We start from the raw sequence: 16673 nt of genomic DNA, 5'->3' as shown, positions 1-16673 counted from the left end.
ATCGGAGGGCTGCTGATCACAAATTGCACGTTTATAATCCTGCTCTTTTAAGCTCTTTATTTTAACTACCATTCATTGTTGTGTTTTATGTTGTGTTCTGTCTCATATGGAACTGTATGAATGCTGCTTGGCCAGGACTCACTTGGTTAAATAAAGGATAAATAAATCAAAGTAAAAAGACAAGGGTGTTCTATGGTCCTACTAGCTAGCAGACATGGGTGTTCTATGGTCCTACTAGCTAGCAGACAAGGGTGTTCTATGGTCCTACTAGCTAGCAGACAAGGGTGTTCTATGGTCCTACTAGCTAGCCAGACAAGGTGTTTATGGTCCTACTAGCTAGCAGACATGGTGTTCTATGGTCTACTAGCTAGCAGCAAGGGTGTTCTATGGTCCTACTAGCTAGCAGACAAGGGTGTTCTATGGTCCTACTAGCTAGCAGACAAGGGGTGTTCTAATGGTCCTACTAGCTAGCAGACAATGGGTGTTCTATGGTCCTACTAGCTAGCAGACAAGGGTGTTCTATGGTCCTACTAGCTAGCAGACAATGGGTGTTTTATGTATAATGGTTCTACTCACCACGTTGAAGTCCAGGTTCTTCTCCACCCACTCTGTGGCCATGTCAAAGTCCTCAAACATCTCCATGATGTACAGGGTATCCAGAGCATCCACGATGGTGGCTCCTTTTATGCTCCCTGAGAAGGCAAACAAAACAAAGCCTTTAGGACTTTCCTCTCATAGCAACATATTGTAGTGGTAGAACAGCACAGTCAGAGTCATGGTTCTGTGATTAAGACCAGAGGAAAAGCCTATAGGGAGGAGGTCAGATCTGGCAGTGTGGTGCCAGGACAACAACCTCTCCCTCAACGTCAGCAAGACAAAGGAGCTGGTCGTGGATTACAGGAAACAGAGGGTCTAGGCGCCCCCATTCACTGAAGTGGAATGGGTTGAGAGATTCAAGTTCCTCGGTGTCCACATCACTAAGGATCTATCATGGTCCAAACACATTTGTGAAGAGGGCACTAGAACGCCTCTTCCCCCTCAGGAGGCTGAACAGATTTGGCACGGGTCCTCTGATCCTCAAAAAGTTCTACAGCTGCACCATTGAGAGCATCTTGACTTGCTGCATCACCTCTTGGTATGGCAACTGCTTGGCATCCGACCACAAGGCGCTACAGAGGGTGGCGCGTACGGCCGAGTACATTACCGGGGCCGAGCTCCCTGTCATCCAAGACCTTTATACCAGGCGGTGTCAGAGGAAGGCCCAAAAAATATCCAAGACCCCAGCCACCCTAGTCATAGACTGTTCTCTCTGCTAACCACAAGGCAAGCGGTACCGATGCATCAAGTTTGGAACCAACAGGACTCTGAACAGCTTCTATCCCCAAGCCATAAGACTGATAAATAGTTTGTTAAATAGTTAACCAAATAGCTTCCCGACTATCTGCATTGACCCTTTTTGCACTAACTTTTTTGACTCATCACATACGCTGCTGCTACTGTTTACTATCCGTCACCTTATTCCTAGTTAAATGTACACATCTACAGTGGGGAGAACAAGCATTTGATACACTGCCGATTTTGCAGGTTTTCCTACTTACAAAGCATGTAGAGGTCTGTAATTTTTTATCATAGGTACACTTTAACTGTGAGAGATGGAATCTAAAACAAAAATGCAGAAAATCACATTGTATGATTTTTAAGTAATTCATTTGCATTTTATTGCATGACATAAGTATTTGATACATCAGAAAAGCAGAACTTAATATTTGGTACAGAAACCTTTGTTTGCAATTACAGAGATCATACGTTCCCTGTAGTTCTTGACTAGGTTTGCACACACTGCAGCAGGGATTTTGGCCCACCCTCCATACAGAACCTTCTCCAGATCTTCAGGTTTCGGGCTGTCGCTGGGCAATACGGACTTTCAGCTCCCTCCAAAGATTTTCTATTGCGGTCAGGTCTGGAGACTGGCTAGGCCACTCCAGGACCTTGAGATGCTTCTTACGGAGCCACTCCTTAGTTGCCCTGGCTGTGTGTTTTGGGTCGTTGTCATGCTGGAAGACCCAGCCACGACCCATCTTCAATGCTCTTACTGAGGAAGGAGGTTGTTGGCCAAGTTTCGCGATACATGGCCCCATTCCCTCCCTCAAATACGGTGCAGTCGTCCTGTCCCCTTTGCAGAAAAGCATCCCCAAAGAATGATGTTTCCACCTCCATGCGTCACGGTTGGGATGGTGTTCTTGGGGTTGTACTCATCCTTCTTCTTCCTCCAAACACGGCGAGTGGAGTTTAGACCAAAAAGCTCTATTTTTGTCTCATCAGACCACATGACCTTCTCCCATTCCTCCTCTGGTCATTGGCAAACTTCAGACGGGCCTGGACATACGCTGGCTTGAGCAGGGGGACCTTGCGTGCGCTGCAGGATTTTAATCCATGACGGCGTAGTGTGTTACTAATGGTTTTCTTTGAGACTGTGGTCCCAGCTCTCTTCAGGTCATTGACCAGGTCCTGCCGTGTAGTTCTGGGCTGATCCCTCACCTTYCTCATGATCATTGATGCCCCACGAGGTGAGATCTTGCATGGAGCCCCAGACCGAGGGTGATTGACCATCTTCTTGAACTTCTTCCATTTCCTAATAATTGCGCCAGCAGTTGTTGCCTTCTCACCAAGCTGCTTGCCTATTGTCCTGTAGCCCATTACATTTACATTTACATTTAAGTCATTTAGCAGACGCTCTTATCCAGAGCGACTTACAGCCTTGTGCAGGTCTACAATGTTATCCCTGATGTCCTTACACAGCTCTCTGGTCTTGGCCATTGTGGAGAAGTTGGAGTCTGTTTGATTGAGTGTGTGGACAGGTGTCTTTTATACAGGTAACGAGTTCAAACAGGTGCAGTTAATACAGGTAATGAGTGGAGAACAGGAGGGCTTCTTAAAGAAAAACTAACAGGTCTGTGAGAGCTGGAATTCTTACTGGTTGGTAGGTKATCAAATACTTATGTCATGCAATAAAATGCAAAATAATTACTTAAAAATCATACAATGTGATTTTCTGGATTTTTTTTAGATTCCGTCTCTCACAGTTGAAGTGTAGCTATGATAAAAATTACAGACCTCTACATGCTTTGTAAGTAGGAAACACTGCAAAATCGGCAGTGTATCAAATACTTGTTCTCCCCACTGTAMCTCAATTACCTCGTTCCCCTGCACATGGAGTCGGTACTGGTAACCCTTGTATATTAGCCATGTTATCGTTACTCATCGTGTATCTTATTACGCGTTTTACTTTTCTATTATTTCTTTTTTTTCTTTCGCTCTGTATAGATGGAAAGGGCCGTAAGTAAGCATTTCATCTGTTGTTTACGAAACATGTGACAAATAAAATGTTATTTGAAAGGTCCAGGGCAGCCGGGTGTTGGAACTGGAAGTGTGCTGTTTTATTCAAAGAGCAGAGCATATCTCCTGCTGTGCTGGAATATTGCTTCAGGCAACCTCTATTTATCTCTGTGCAAGATGTCAGGCATATGAACAAATGCAAGTCTCACAGAGCACCTTTGGCTATTCTGTCAGGTTTTTACCTGGTCGAGGAGGATGTCTGTGGCAGAGAGAGTGGAAACAGAGCGAGAGAGTACATTAGCGAGGGTTTCTAAGTCTTTTCACAGTGGGCTGATGCTTTGGGAAGGCTCTTGGCCACCAGACCTTACTTCACTACCTAGGAGATGACATTATACCATCCTGACAGAGCACCGTGGTCATTCATCTGGTATTGTGCAGCTAAAAACGGCTTCTGCTTCATTAAGATAAGAGCAACAAGCTAAATGAAATGACTGTGCTGTAAATACATGTAGCCTGTATGCAATGTATTCTCCAGTGAAGGTTCTGTTTTCCACCTCACTTTATTGGGCTAAGTGGTGGTAGGGTACAGATGGTTATTCCACCCAAACATGTGACGATGATCACGTATTGCATGACAAGTTATATTGTTGCTGTGTTTGTTAGATCCATAAACCAATTCATACATCAAACAAATCTCTGGAGGGTTAAAGCCTTGTATTCAGCTTTATGGCAGTGACCTAAGACACTAAGCCTATACTGACGCTGTCTGGTTAAGTCTGACCCTAGCCAACTAAAACTCAACTCCACAATATATGTGACGTCAGGGCTCCAGTCCGCCCACTCTCATCTCCGCTCAACTCCGTTGATGTGAAGTAGTACATCTTGGAGTTAAGTTTTACTTGGCTAATCAGACCCATACAACCTCCCACTGTTGGATCTCAGCTAAACAAGATCCAATACGCACAATAACAGGTGTCAGAATCACTTCTAGTAACACAAGAGCAGCTAATGGAAGTGCAGATGTTGTGTGCTGTGTTCGGGGGTAAACCTTTCATTCAACAGATGGTGACAGAGGAAACATTTATTAGCCACATTAAAAAGAGAGGAGTACAGTGAGGACTGACAGCAGGAGGGCTTGGGTCCTTTTTATGCTTTAATGATCAAATCCTGATTGGCTTTAATTATCAAACACTGCTCGGCTTGCCAAGCGCTTAGCATAGAACCCAGCCCCTGCCATCTAGGGCTGGGCGGTATACCGTATTTTACGATGTTCCAGTACTGATACACAGACTGGTTTGGGTTTTGTTAAATGTGATATGCCGTTTGTAATGTCCATTTTTATAGATTACTTCGCTACTTGAGTCATCTCTCTCCGCTCTCTCTCTCAATGCTGCTTTCCACACAGACCTAGCCCCGCCCCGTCACTCAAGGACTGCGTTCAGTCTCTGCATGGTAAATGCAGCACATGCAACAATGTTGATGGCAACAATGCTGTTTTTACTTTGCTTAATATAAATCCACTAGCGTTTTATAATTACACTATTAGTTTGTGCTTCTTACATCTGCAAACAGCAGGTTAGTCTTTCCTTAGCAAGTTGGGCCTAAATCTGGTTAGTCGCTAATGCTAATCACTAGCTAGTTAATAAATGTACCGAGTCAGAGCAAACTTAATTAGCTATACAGACTGATTTTTTGTGCAACAATATCTTTTAAATCAAAAAGGAATATGCGAAGTAAGACTATGTTAGCTACATGAAGTTGGTAGATACAATAAATATAGCCAAAGATAATAAGTTCCCCTAGGAAACACTTATCAACACCTTGGTTCCTACCGTGTCACAATAACTCCTCCCTGGAAATTTCATGCCAAACACTATAAAAGTGCCCACTATTATATTCTTACTATAGAATTAGAATACTCATTCTATTTCCATGATTCCAACAGTTCACCCAAGTGTTTTGCTCTAAATTGCAAGTCAAATCACAATTGCAAAATGTGGGTAGAAATAAGGCCTAGATTGTTTGTCCATATCGTGCAGCCCTACGTGACAGTGTGGAAATGATCTCAAATGAGTGCAGGTAGTGCAGAAAATAATGAAATTGCAGAAAATAATTTTTGGTTGAAGTTGAATTGAACAGTATAAAACAATCACAATGGAGAAAGACCCATTGAAATCACATTCAGTTGAAGTTGGAAGTTAATATACACTTAGGTTGGAGTCATTAAAACTCATTTTTCAACCACTCCACAAATTTCTTTTTAACAAACTATAGATTTGGCAAGTCATTTAGGACATCTACTTTGTGCATGACACAAGTAATTTTTCCAACAATTGTTTACAGAAAGATTATTTCACTTATAATTCACTGTATCACAATTCCAGTGGGTCAGAAGATTACATACACTAAGTTGACTGTGCCTTTAAACAGCTTGTAAAATTCCAGAAACTGATAGAAACTGATAGACTAATTGACATCATTTGAGTCAATCGGAGGTGTACCTGTGGATGTATTTCAAGGACTATCTTCAAACTCAGTGCCTCTTTGCTTGACATCATGTGAAAAATCTAAAGAAATCATCCAAGACCTTAGAAAAAAAATTGTAGACCTCCACAGGTCCGGTTCATCCTTGGGAGCAATTTCCAAACGCCTGAAGGTACCAAGTTCATCTGTACAAAACAATAGTACGAAAGTATAAACACCACAGGACCATGCAGCAGTCATACTGATCAGGAAGGATATGCAATCTGTCTCTTAGAGATGAACGTACTTTGGTGCGAAAAGTGGAAATCAATCCCAGAACAACAGCAGGACCTTGTGAAGATGCTGGAGGAAACAGGTACAAAAGTATGTATATCCACAGTAAAACGAGTCCTATATCGACATAATCTGAAAGGCCGCTCAGCAAGGAAGAAGCCACTGCTCAAAAACTTCCATAAAAAAGCCAGACTACGGTTTGCAACTGCACATGGTACAAAGATCGTACTTTTTGGAGAAATGTCCTCTGGTCTGATGAAACAAAAATAGAACCGTTTGGCCATAATGACCATCGTTATGTTTGGAGGAAAAAGGGGGATGCTTGCAAGCCGAAGAACACCATCCCAACCGTGAAGTACGGGGGTGGCAGCATCATGTTGTGGGGGTGCTTTGCTGCAGGAGGGACTGGTGCACTTCACAAAATAGATGGCATCATGAGGCAGGAAAATTATGTGGATATATTGAAGCAACATCTCAAGACATCAGTCAGCAAGTTAAAGCTTGGTCGCTAATGAGTCTTCCAAATGGACAATGACCCCAAGCATACTTCCAAAGCTGTGGCAAAATGGCTTAAGGACAACAAAGTCAAGGTATTGGAGTGGCCATCACAAAGCCCTGACCTCAATCCTATAGAAAATGTGTGGGCAGAACTGAAAAGGCGTGTGCGAGCAAGGAGGCCTACAAACCTGACTCAGTTACACCAGCTCTGTCAGGAGGAATGGCCCAAAATTCACCCAATTTATTGTGGGAAGCTTGTGGAAGGCTACCTGAAACGTTTGACCCAAGTAAAACAATGTAAAGGCAATGCTACCAAATACTAATTGAATGTATGTAAACTTCTGACCCACTGGGAATGTGATGAAATAAATAAAAGCTGAAATAAATCATTCTCTCTACTATTATTCTGACATTTCACATTATTAAAATAAAGTGGTGATCCTAACTGACCTAAAACAGGGAATTTTTTGTGAAAAACTGAGTTTAAATGTATTTGGCTAAGGTGTATGTAAACTTCCGACTTCAACTGTATGTGTTGCCACCCTAGGGTCATGCACTACTCAAAAAGCAAATTTTGAACTTTTATTATTCAAAAACAAAATACTGTCAAATACAGTCATACCGACAAATTTTATTTTTTAAACACCATATGATATGATATTTTGGCCATATCGCCCAGCCCTACTGCCAACTCTCTACACTCGTTTGGCTGGCTGATATTTCTTCTCTTTTACGCCACACGGAGAGGAGGATGAAAGGACAGGCACCAGTCAGGCAGGCAGACGAAGAGACTAATGCTCAGCAAAGCTTATAGTCCACAGAGTTATCTAAAATAAACTCAATAATGTGTCTATGGCACTTTCCCATTCACTTACACCTATACAGCTTTCTTCAATAGATAAAATACAATACTGTGGTACTGAAGTTGTTTTGATTTATTATTTATTTTATTTACAGTAGATTGAACACCCCCGATGCTTAACAATAGGCAGCCTGTGCTCTGTGAGAGATGAGGGGGGACATTTCGTGCCTTCCACCTATTGTCTACCAGCCCGGCAGGCTTTGCTCCTGCAGTGAGTGGAGTGGGGTCATCCTCATCCCATTACTGGGACAAGCCTCCTGAACCGCACAGCAGAGAGCACGCTGTGTGAAAAGGTGTATGTTTGCGTGAGTGCTCATGTGTGCGTTTGTATTTGCATGCGATTGCCTGTGTATAAATGTACACAAGCCATGGAGTGACTTGAATACAAAGCCACATTTCTCTGATCTCTAAGATTCCAATTAAAATGCATTTCCATGGCACGGCGTGTACCAGCCTTTATTGTTATGACAAAGAGATCTTGAGAGCTTGGTCAATTGTGAATGTAAGATGACAGATTTGAGGAAATTAAAAACATGAAGGATGTTTAAAATTAAGAATATGACCTGGATTAGTTCTTATATAGAATCCCAGTCTTAATGATAAGAACAATGGAGCAGAACTTTATCAAGTTCCCATTAAGACATCTTGAATTGACTTCTGAAGGAGGACATCACTTTTAATTTCTCTGGGGGAAATCAATTAAGTCCGATGGCCGTCCCATGAACAGGCAAAATATATTTCCCCAGTTCAAAAGAGCCTGGTGATGGATGTGCGAGCAGCATTCACGGGACGGCAGCTCTTGTGTGTCAGAGCCTTCATTCATCACCTGCTCTCTCCCTTCATATCTCATACTTTAGAGGAGCAGAGACTCCTGCGCATTTTATTGACAGATGACACTTGCCAATAGAGTTCTCACATCGTTACCGGTGGAAAATGGTGGGAAACTGAATTTCACTGGGCTGAGAGCCTTTGAGGCTTGACAGAGAATTATGCATCGTTTGGACGAAAACAACCTTCACGTAAAAGGTGACAAAGTCACGCTGTAATTTCTCTGAGAAACAGAGAAGCGCAGCACATCGCCTCTCAAAACAAAGGTGTGCACAGAATATCAAACCCATACAGACAGTGACACTACTCAGTGTACTGAGGGAGGACATTATCTTATCACTTCATTGAGGCCCATTTTAGAAAACAAATGGTGCTGTTCCAATGAGACCAGCACTGCAACCAGTGTTTTAGGTTAATGTAAGCTCTAGTGTTATTGTGTTTCCATATTAAGACAATACTATGTCCAAAAATACAAGCAGCGAAAACAAGAGGCAAGATATAACACATATTTGATTGTTTTGTTAACTTGGGCATGGGAGGGTGGAATTGCAAGAAATCAGACTGTGCCACCCACAGTCTGAGTCTGAGAAAACTAATGGCAAACTGAGGCTACGTAACCTACCTATTATTAAAGTGTTTTTTCCTGGGTCTGTGGCTGAAAGCCCAGGTGAGGACAGAGCAGATCATAAATCAGCATGTTAGGATACACAGTCCTCCATAGTGCTCTTACGAAGGCCTGGTTGTGACAGGGGGTCTGACGCAGGGACATGCAGGTCCCCAGATCCCACCTCTGTGGGTGATGAATTCCCCCGCTCTGTTGCAGCCCGTTCGCCCCTCCCAGTCCCAGCATAATCTGCATCGGCCCAGACACTGTGGGGACCACCACACACACACACACACACACACACACACACACACACGGTGAAGCCCAGGGAAGGCCCAGGCTGAATTACACCATCCATTCCAATTACGGAGATGGAATACCTGATGCGCACAAGGAATGGCTTTGGAATTAAGGCATAATGGAGTCTCCCCAACATAGTGTACCTTGGACAAATAGTGTGCAAACCCGTGTACATCAGTAATATGCTTGTAATCCTATGAGTATGTCACAACAAAAGGAATACAAAAAGGAGAACCTCGTTCCGTGAGAGGTGACAAACCTTACATTGGTAACACTGAAGGAACATTGAGTTGATCAAATGAGGAGAATGTGCTGTTCTTGTAAAGATGCAGCAATAAAGTAGTGGATCAAATTGAAGTGCCCTGGGAGAGGATGTTCAAGATTATTGATCAACAGAATGAAAAGGGTCGACCTTAACGTTTGAAATTTGATCCCAGAAAAACAGATAAAAAGGTGGTAAGTCTTTGAGCCAGGTCTTCGCGTGCGGTGATGCCTGGGCCAGCCAGACAGCCACAGGTCAGGTTGAGCTTGGATGAAACTTTAATGCTTAACACTGGTGCATTTTCTCTTTAAAAAAATCTTGGTTAAGAAAAAGTTGTCTGAATGGACAAGGTGGTGTTTGAAGGTGGCCTCTGTGTAATATGGAGCCCTTCTCCACGGGGACAGCTAGGCCAATGTGACAGATGGTAGACGATTTCAGCTCGGAGGGCTAGCTGCCACGAACAGAGAACCTTCTGGAATTCACAACACTCAATAAGCAAGTCAACCTTCAAACCCATTTGGCAAGAAAATGTCATTGGCAATGTCACCGTAGTGGCCCAGTTCAGTGTGTTTATTTTTCGTCAGATGCAGGCTGGCTTACGCCTGCAAGGATTTTCCGGGTCAATGTGCCTACAAGTCCTCACATTCACCCCCCAGTGAAAGCAATGTCGTCCTGTCAAGCTCTTGTGTCATTTTCATTTTAACACCATGTCACATTCTGTGATTGTGTTGAAGTGGGCCTTCAGAGAGAGAAAGGTGAGGAATTATAGATACCCATGAGGTTATGGCTGGCAATACAAGAGTGGCCTTATCCATAATTCACATAGCGATGTGCTGCAGTAAGGCTGTGTCACATTCGGCCATGACCGGGACACCCATGAGGCGGCGCACAATTGGCCCAACGTCGTTCGGGTTASGGGAGGGTTTGGATATCACAAAATTTGGGAGAAAAAGGGTTAAAWAATGTTTTAAATAATAAATAACATAATAATAATAATAATGATGATAATGATGTCCCCCAGACATTATCATCTGGTCTGTGGAATGGTGTGTACAATGTACTACTCAACATCATCATACATAGGCAACATTGACTCATTTAGCCTACATGTGGAACAGTGCAACATGAAATACACAAAAAGTATGTGGACACCCCTTCMAATTAGTGAATTYGGCTATTTCAGCCACACCCCTTGCTGACAGTTGTATAAAAATCGAGCACACAGCCATGCAATCTCCATACACAAACATTGCAGTAGAATGGCCAGTACTTAAGAGCTCAGTGACTTTAAATGCAGCACCGTCACAGGATGCCMGCTTTCCAACAAGTCAGTTTGTCAAATTTCTGCCCTGCTAGAGCTGCCCCGGTCAACTGTAAGTGCTGTTATTGTGAAGTGGAAACATCTAGGACCAACAACTGCTGAGCTGCGAAGTGGTAGGCCACACAAACTCACAGAACGGGACCGCCGTGTGCTGTAGCGTGTAGCGCATAAAAATCGTCTGTCCTTGGTTGCAATACTCACTACTGAGTTCCAAACTGCCTCTGGAAGCAACATCAGTACAAGCTGTTCGTTCAAGAGCTTCATGAAATGGGTTTCCATGGCCGAGCAGTCGCACACAAGCCTAAGATCACCATGCGCAATGCCAAGCGTCGGCTGGAGTGGTGTAAAGCTCACCACCATTGGACTCTGGAGCAGTGGAAACATGTTCTCTGGAGTGATGAATCACATTTCACCATCTGGCAGTCAAACGGACGAGTTTGGCGGATGCCAGAAGAACGCTACCTGCCTGAATGCATAGTGCCAAATGTGAAGTTTGGTGGAGGAGGAACAATGCCCCCGTGCACAGAGCCCTGGCCTCAACCCCATCGAACACCTTTGGGACGAATTGGAACGCCAGTGCCCAACCTCATTAATGCTCTTATGGCTGAGTGGAAGCAAGTCCCAGCAGCAATGTTACAATATCTAGTGGAAAGCCTTTTCAGAAGAGTGGAGGCTGTTATAGCAGAAAAGGGGGGACCAACTCTATATTAATGCCCATGATTTTGGAATGAGATGTTTGACGAGCAGGTGTCCAGATACTTTTGACAATGTTGTATAGATGCATAATACACTCTATCAAGGCCGACTTCAAATACCGACATCAATGTGAAAGTAACCGGAGCATAAAACAGTTGACTGCGAATGCAGACTATGCCAGACAAAAGCCAGGCTCTTCTCAAATTACATCAACATAGCTCAGGCAGTAGGAAGCTCTCTCATCCATTTATATGCAGATGATACAGTCTTATACTCAGCTGGTCCCTCCCCGGATTTTGTGTTAAATGCTCTACTACAAAGCTTTCTTAGTGTCCAACAAGCTTTCTCTACCCTTAACCTTGTTCTGAACACTCCAAAACAAAGGTCATGTGGTTTGGTAAGAAGAATGCCCCTCTTCCCACAGGTGTTATTACTACCTCTGAGGGGTTAGAGCTTGAGATAGTCACCGCATACAAGTACTTGGGAGTATGGCTAGACAGTGCACTGTCCTTCTCTCAGCACATATCAAAGCTGCAGGCTAAAGTTAAATCTAGACTTSGTTTCCTCTATCGTAATCGCACCTCTTTCACCCCAGCTGCCAAACTAACCCTGATTCAGATGACCATCTTAACCATGCTAGATTACAGAAACATAATTTAGATTGGCAGGTAAGGGTGCTCTCGAGCAGCTAGATGTTCTTTACCATTCGGCCATCAGATTTGCTACCAATGCTCCTTATAGGACACATAACTGCACTCTATACTCCTCTGTAAACTGGTCATCTCTGTATACCCGTCGTAAGACCCACTGGTTGAAGCTTATTTATAAAACCCTCTTAGGCCTCACTCACCCCTATCTGAGATATCTACTGCAGCCCTCATCCTCCAAATACAACACCCGCTCTGCCAGTCACATTCTGTTAAAGGTCCCCAAAGCACACACATCCCTGGGTCGCTCCTCTTTTCAGTTCGCTACAGCTAGCGACTGGAACGAGCTGCAACAAACACTCAAACTGGACAGTTTTATCGCAATCTCATCATTCAAAGACTCAATCATGGACACTCCTACTGACGGTTGTGGCTGCTTTGTGTGATGTATTGTTGTCTCTACCTTCTTGACATTTGTGCTGTTGTCTCTGCCCAATAATGTTTGTACCATGTTTTTGTGCTGCTACCATGTTGTTGTCATGTTGTGTTGCTACCACTGTGTTATCATGTGTTGCTGCCTTGTTATGTTGTTGTCTTAGGTCTCTCTTTATGCAGTGTTGTGTCTCTCTTGTTGTGATGTGTGTTTTGTCCTATATTTATATTGTATTTAATAATTTTTTAAATCCCAGGCCCCAGTCCCCGCAGGAGGCCTTTTGCCTTTTGGTAGGCCRTCATTGTAAATAAGAACTTGTTCTTAACTRACTTGCCTAGTTAAATAAAGGTTCAATAAAAATAAATAAATACATCAAAAGGAATTACTTAGGCCTACAAAGACAAGGATGCATAAAGACACAAACTCAAGGAAGGAATGAAGAAACATCTACACATTAAGGCCACACCCGTAATTCAGCACTGCTGAGTGGACAGCGCCTCGGTATACATAGTGGAGCACCGTGGGGTGTGGCTGTATAATGTCTCTGTCTAGTAGCCAGCTAGAATGAGGCTATTCAGTTTGTGGGCAGTTTAGTAGCCTTCAATGCTTATATGAAAATCATAACTGGCAGGCAGATCTTTAGAGATTGTAAATTGTCACTCATATGAAAAAGGTTGCAGACCACCTGCTATAGGCTACATGAAGTCACCCTTGTGGAATGGCGCATACAGTGTACTATGACACTGTCATTGTCTCATGTGCTTCCCACCAAAATTGTTGCTCTGAAATCAGGAGATGTTCCTTATAATGTGTGCGCCCAACTAATTGTTTGTATTTGCCTGTCTGCATTATTCGCCAGGGAAGGGAAACATTCTGCGAATATTGAAGCATTGTATCAACAAGGTGTTTCTGAGAATATTGAAGCATTGTATCAACGAACGAGGCAGAAGAATATTAAAACATTTTTTTTAATCAACAAGACTGCTCCGGGAATATTAATATTGCAACACACTAGCCAATGCTGAGGCGGCCCGCCGGGAAAATATCAGTCTGATATTATTCTGTTGCCAAAGCAGCATCTGGGTGCTCATTATATATATTAAAAAGAAACATCCCTACATCCATACTATAACTAAATGACCTAGCAATATTTAATGACGTTTTGCCAGCAAGATTAATCTGTTAAAATATTTGAATTCATGAAGATGGACAAGCAAAACTGATAGAGTGAAAGGTGGATAGGCATTATACCAGGAGACAGGTAGGCTACAGGTAGGGATTGGGGATGCAGGCAGAGGATGATGATGTAGGCCTAAAGCAAGAAGTTTAAAACGTTAGCCCAACTAGGTAATCATTCATTATTTGCATTATCTCAAATGATCTGTCACTGCACAACAATGGACATTTGTTATTGTCTTTGAAGCCAAAAACAAGACATGTATTTTTGGGAAATGCTCTAAGTTGTTCAGGTGTTTCTTTTCATACCAATAGGCCTACAGTGGTTGCTCCACTAAAAGCTTTGCGATTATGCTACGGGACTTAGAGGTAACTTGTGGTTTAGTACGGTACCCTGCGTCACCACTTCATTGCTCCAGACCAGCACAAGAGGGAGTTAGAGCACTGATTATGCTTTTGGGGCCTACTGTGTCTCTAACTGACAATGAATGGGCGACATAAACCTAAATAGAAACTGATAATTGTGCACGACTTCAGTATTACTTACTAAAACTGTTGTTACACTAAGGTTATTATTTTTTTATTAGGATTATTTTGCTCTTACTGTAGGCCACTCCCGACGGATCTCGTTGTACAGTGCCTGAGTGGCTCAACGGTCTAAGACACTGCATAGCAGTGCAAGCTGTGTTGCTATAGATGCTGGTTCAATACCCGTGCCGACCTCGACTGGGAGACCCATGAGATGACAGTAGGTTTTTGGTTTCTCACTAAATACACTAAATAACAAACTGACTTTATTTACAAATTAGTAACAATGTCTCACCCCATGTTCAAGAATGGCCTTTTTCTCGCTCATTCTACGTTATTTGAAACTGAAATCTCCACAATATTGTTATTTTTTAAACAAAGGGATTATAATTATTATTAATTTAGAATTATACAAAAGCCCCTTGGATATTCTCACAGATATATTATTAAGCCTGTTATTAGCAGGACAATATATATCGCTCATGGCTCCCGAGTGGCGCACAATGGGATTGCCTTGCAGTTCTCCAGCTGTATCCACTGAAACAGCGGTGGACCCCGCCACACTGGGTAGCACAGAGCAACACTTTAAGGGGCATTGCACTAATAATGGCGCTGACTAGGGAAACGTTCCTGCTGTTCTTAGTGCCAGTCTGCACGTTCAAACCTAAACAAATGTAATTAATGATGGCGTGAAAAATGCCCCTTAGCTATGAATTTGGAGGGCAGATATTATTAAATATTAAAGCATTAGACCTCTCACTAAAGGCGTCACTCAAAAAGTTATACTTAAATCCGAACTGGATTTAACGAAAAATGACATGAAAAGCACACATTTGTAAATCCCATACTCTAAAAGTAATTGGAAAGGTAGATACAAATTATTTGTGACATTGTGGTTTCAATAAAGAATGTAAACAAGATGTAAACAAGATGCTGTGTTTTTATTTACAGTTGTGATAGACAGCTGGTGGCATTTTGAAAACATGTTTTCAAACACTAGTAGCCCGATTAGCAGGACAATAGACTCTTTATAGTCTGGCTACTGTAGGTGTGAACATCCCCCTTACCTGCAAATAATTACAAGAGAACAGACGAAATGGACATCGTTTTCATCACGCCAGCTTCTTTCTATAGTGCTACCCGTTCCAGGGTTAGGACCGTAACCACGAGAGGACTTGAAAATGAGCAGGAGCTGAGAGGATCACCAAAACTAAAAAGGTATTTTGGTTTCAGTGCATTTTCTTTCATTTTTTTATTTTATATAGCCCATCAATGTGTAGGCATACTGTGTAATAAAATCGATAATTAAATAAAGGTTAAGAAGTCACTAGTGTTGAGTAATGTGCTGTTAAAAGTGGTGTAGGTCTTATTTATTTAAAAAGCATATTGAAGTTAGAAGCAATAGGATTTGAAGCAATATCTATAATATCTATCTATCTATAACTATTTTAGAAGGACAATGTACCTTTACCAACACKTCTCTGTATTTTGATACTTTGTGGATGGGGCCTCCTGAGTGGCGCAGTGCAAAATGCGTTGCTACAGATGCCGGTTTGATACCGGTGCCGGCCACCACCGGGAGACCCATGAGGCAGCTTTTGGTTTTAATTTAGAATCCTGTTAGAAGTGGTGTAGGTCTTATTTATTTAAAGAGTATATTGAAGTTAGAAACAATAGGACTTGAAGCAATAGCCTACAACTATTTTAGCACTGTTTTGCACTGCGCTGAGACAAGCATAGGGACTGGTCTTGACAAATCAATGAGATTTTTTATTGTCACTGAATCTCCGTTTGTGTATTGGTTAGACTACAATTAGGGTGTAGAAATGTTATGCTCTTAGTGTAACCTTTATTTAACTAGGCAAGTCAGTTAAGAACAAATTCTTATTTACAAGGACAGCCTACTCCTTCCTCCCCGTCGGAGAATTGAACCCCGGTCTCCCAGTACTATAGCCTACTCCCGACCGTCACGTTGTACAGCGCCATATTTTCCCCAAAGGGTTTTTAGTTTCTTGGAATAGAAACACCATAATATCAAATTAATTAAGCCATTTTTTTTTTTTTATATAAAATCAGTCCCATATACTATGTTCTTACAAAAATAGGTTTTAAATTCTCTAGTACAGCCACTATTGAAGGCTATCAAATGCTTCTCAAAGATGCCCTCTGGTGGTCAAACTAGCACTAACTAGCATTAAATGGTACCAGTGGTTCACACTTAAATAATGTGCCAAAGAATTCTGCGGCACCAGGCAAGCTGCGCCGCAGTACGCTGCAACTTTTAAAGGAATAACCACTGTACTCCCTGTCTCTTATACACATCTAGATGTGTATAAGAGACAGGTAGAAATGTTATGCTCTTAGTGTAACCTTTATTTAACTAGGCAAGTCAGTTAAGAACAAATTCTTATTTACAAGGACAGCC

The 16673-nt window shown here is 42.4% G+C and overlaps 1 protein-coding gene across 1 annotated transcript in view; it reads right to left on the bottom strand.

Annotated features, from left to right (window-relative positions):
* The window catches only part of LOC111954251 (mannosyl-oligosaccharide 1,2-alpha-mannosidase IA), a 181791-nt gene that overhangs the window by 120079 nt on the left and 45039 nt on the right, over positions 1 to 16673 (bottom strand). Inside the window, exon 3 of the mRNA XM_070435745.1 lies at positions 577 to 692. Coding sequence (XP_070291846.1) covers positions 577 to 692 — 116 coding nt within the window. The remainder of the gene's footprint in view (positions 1 to 576; positions 693 to 16673) is intronic.

Source organism: Salvelinus sp. IW2-2015, linkage group LG28, assembly GCF_002910315.2.
Source record: "Salvelinus sp. IW2-2015 linkage group LG28, ASM291031v2, whole genome shotgun sequence".
In the NCBI taxonomy this organism is placed as follows: domain Eukaryota; kingdom Metazoa; phylum Chordata; class Actinopteri; order Salmoniformes; family Salmonidae; genus Salvelinus; species Salvelinus sp. IW2-2015.
This window is presented reverse-complemented; position numbering and strand designations above follow the sequence as displayed.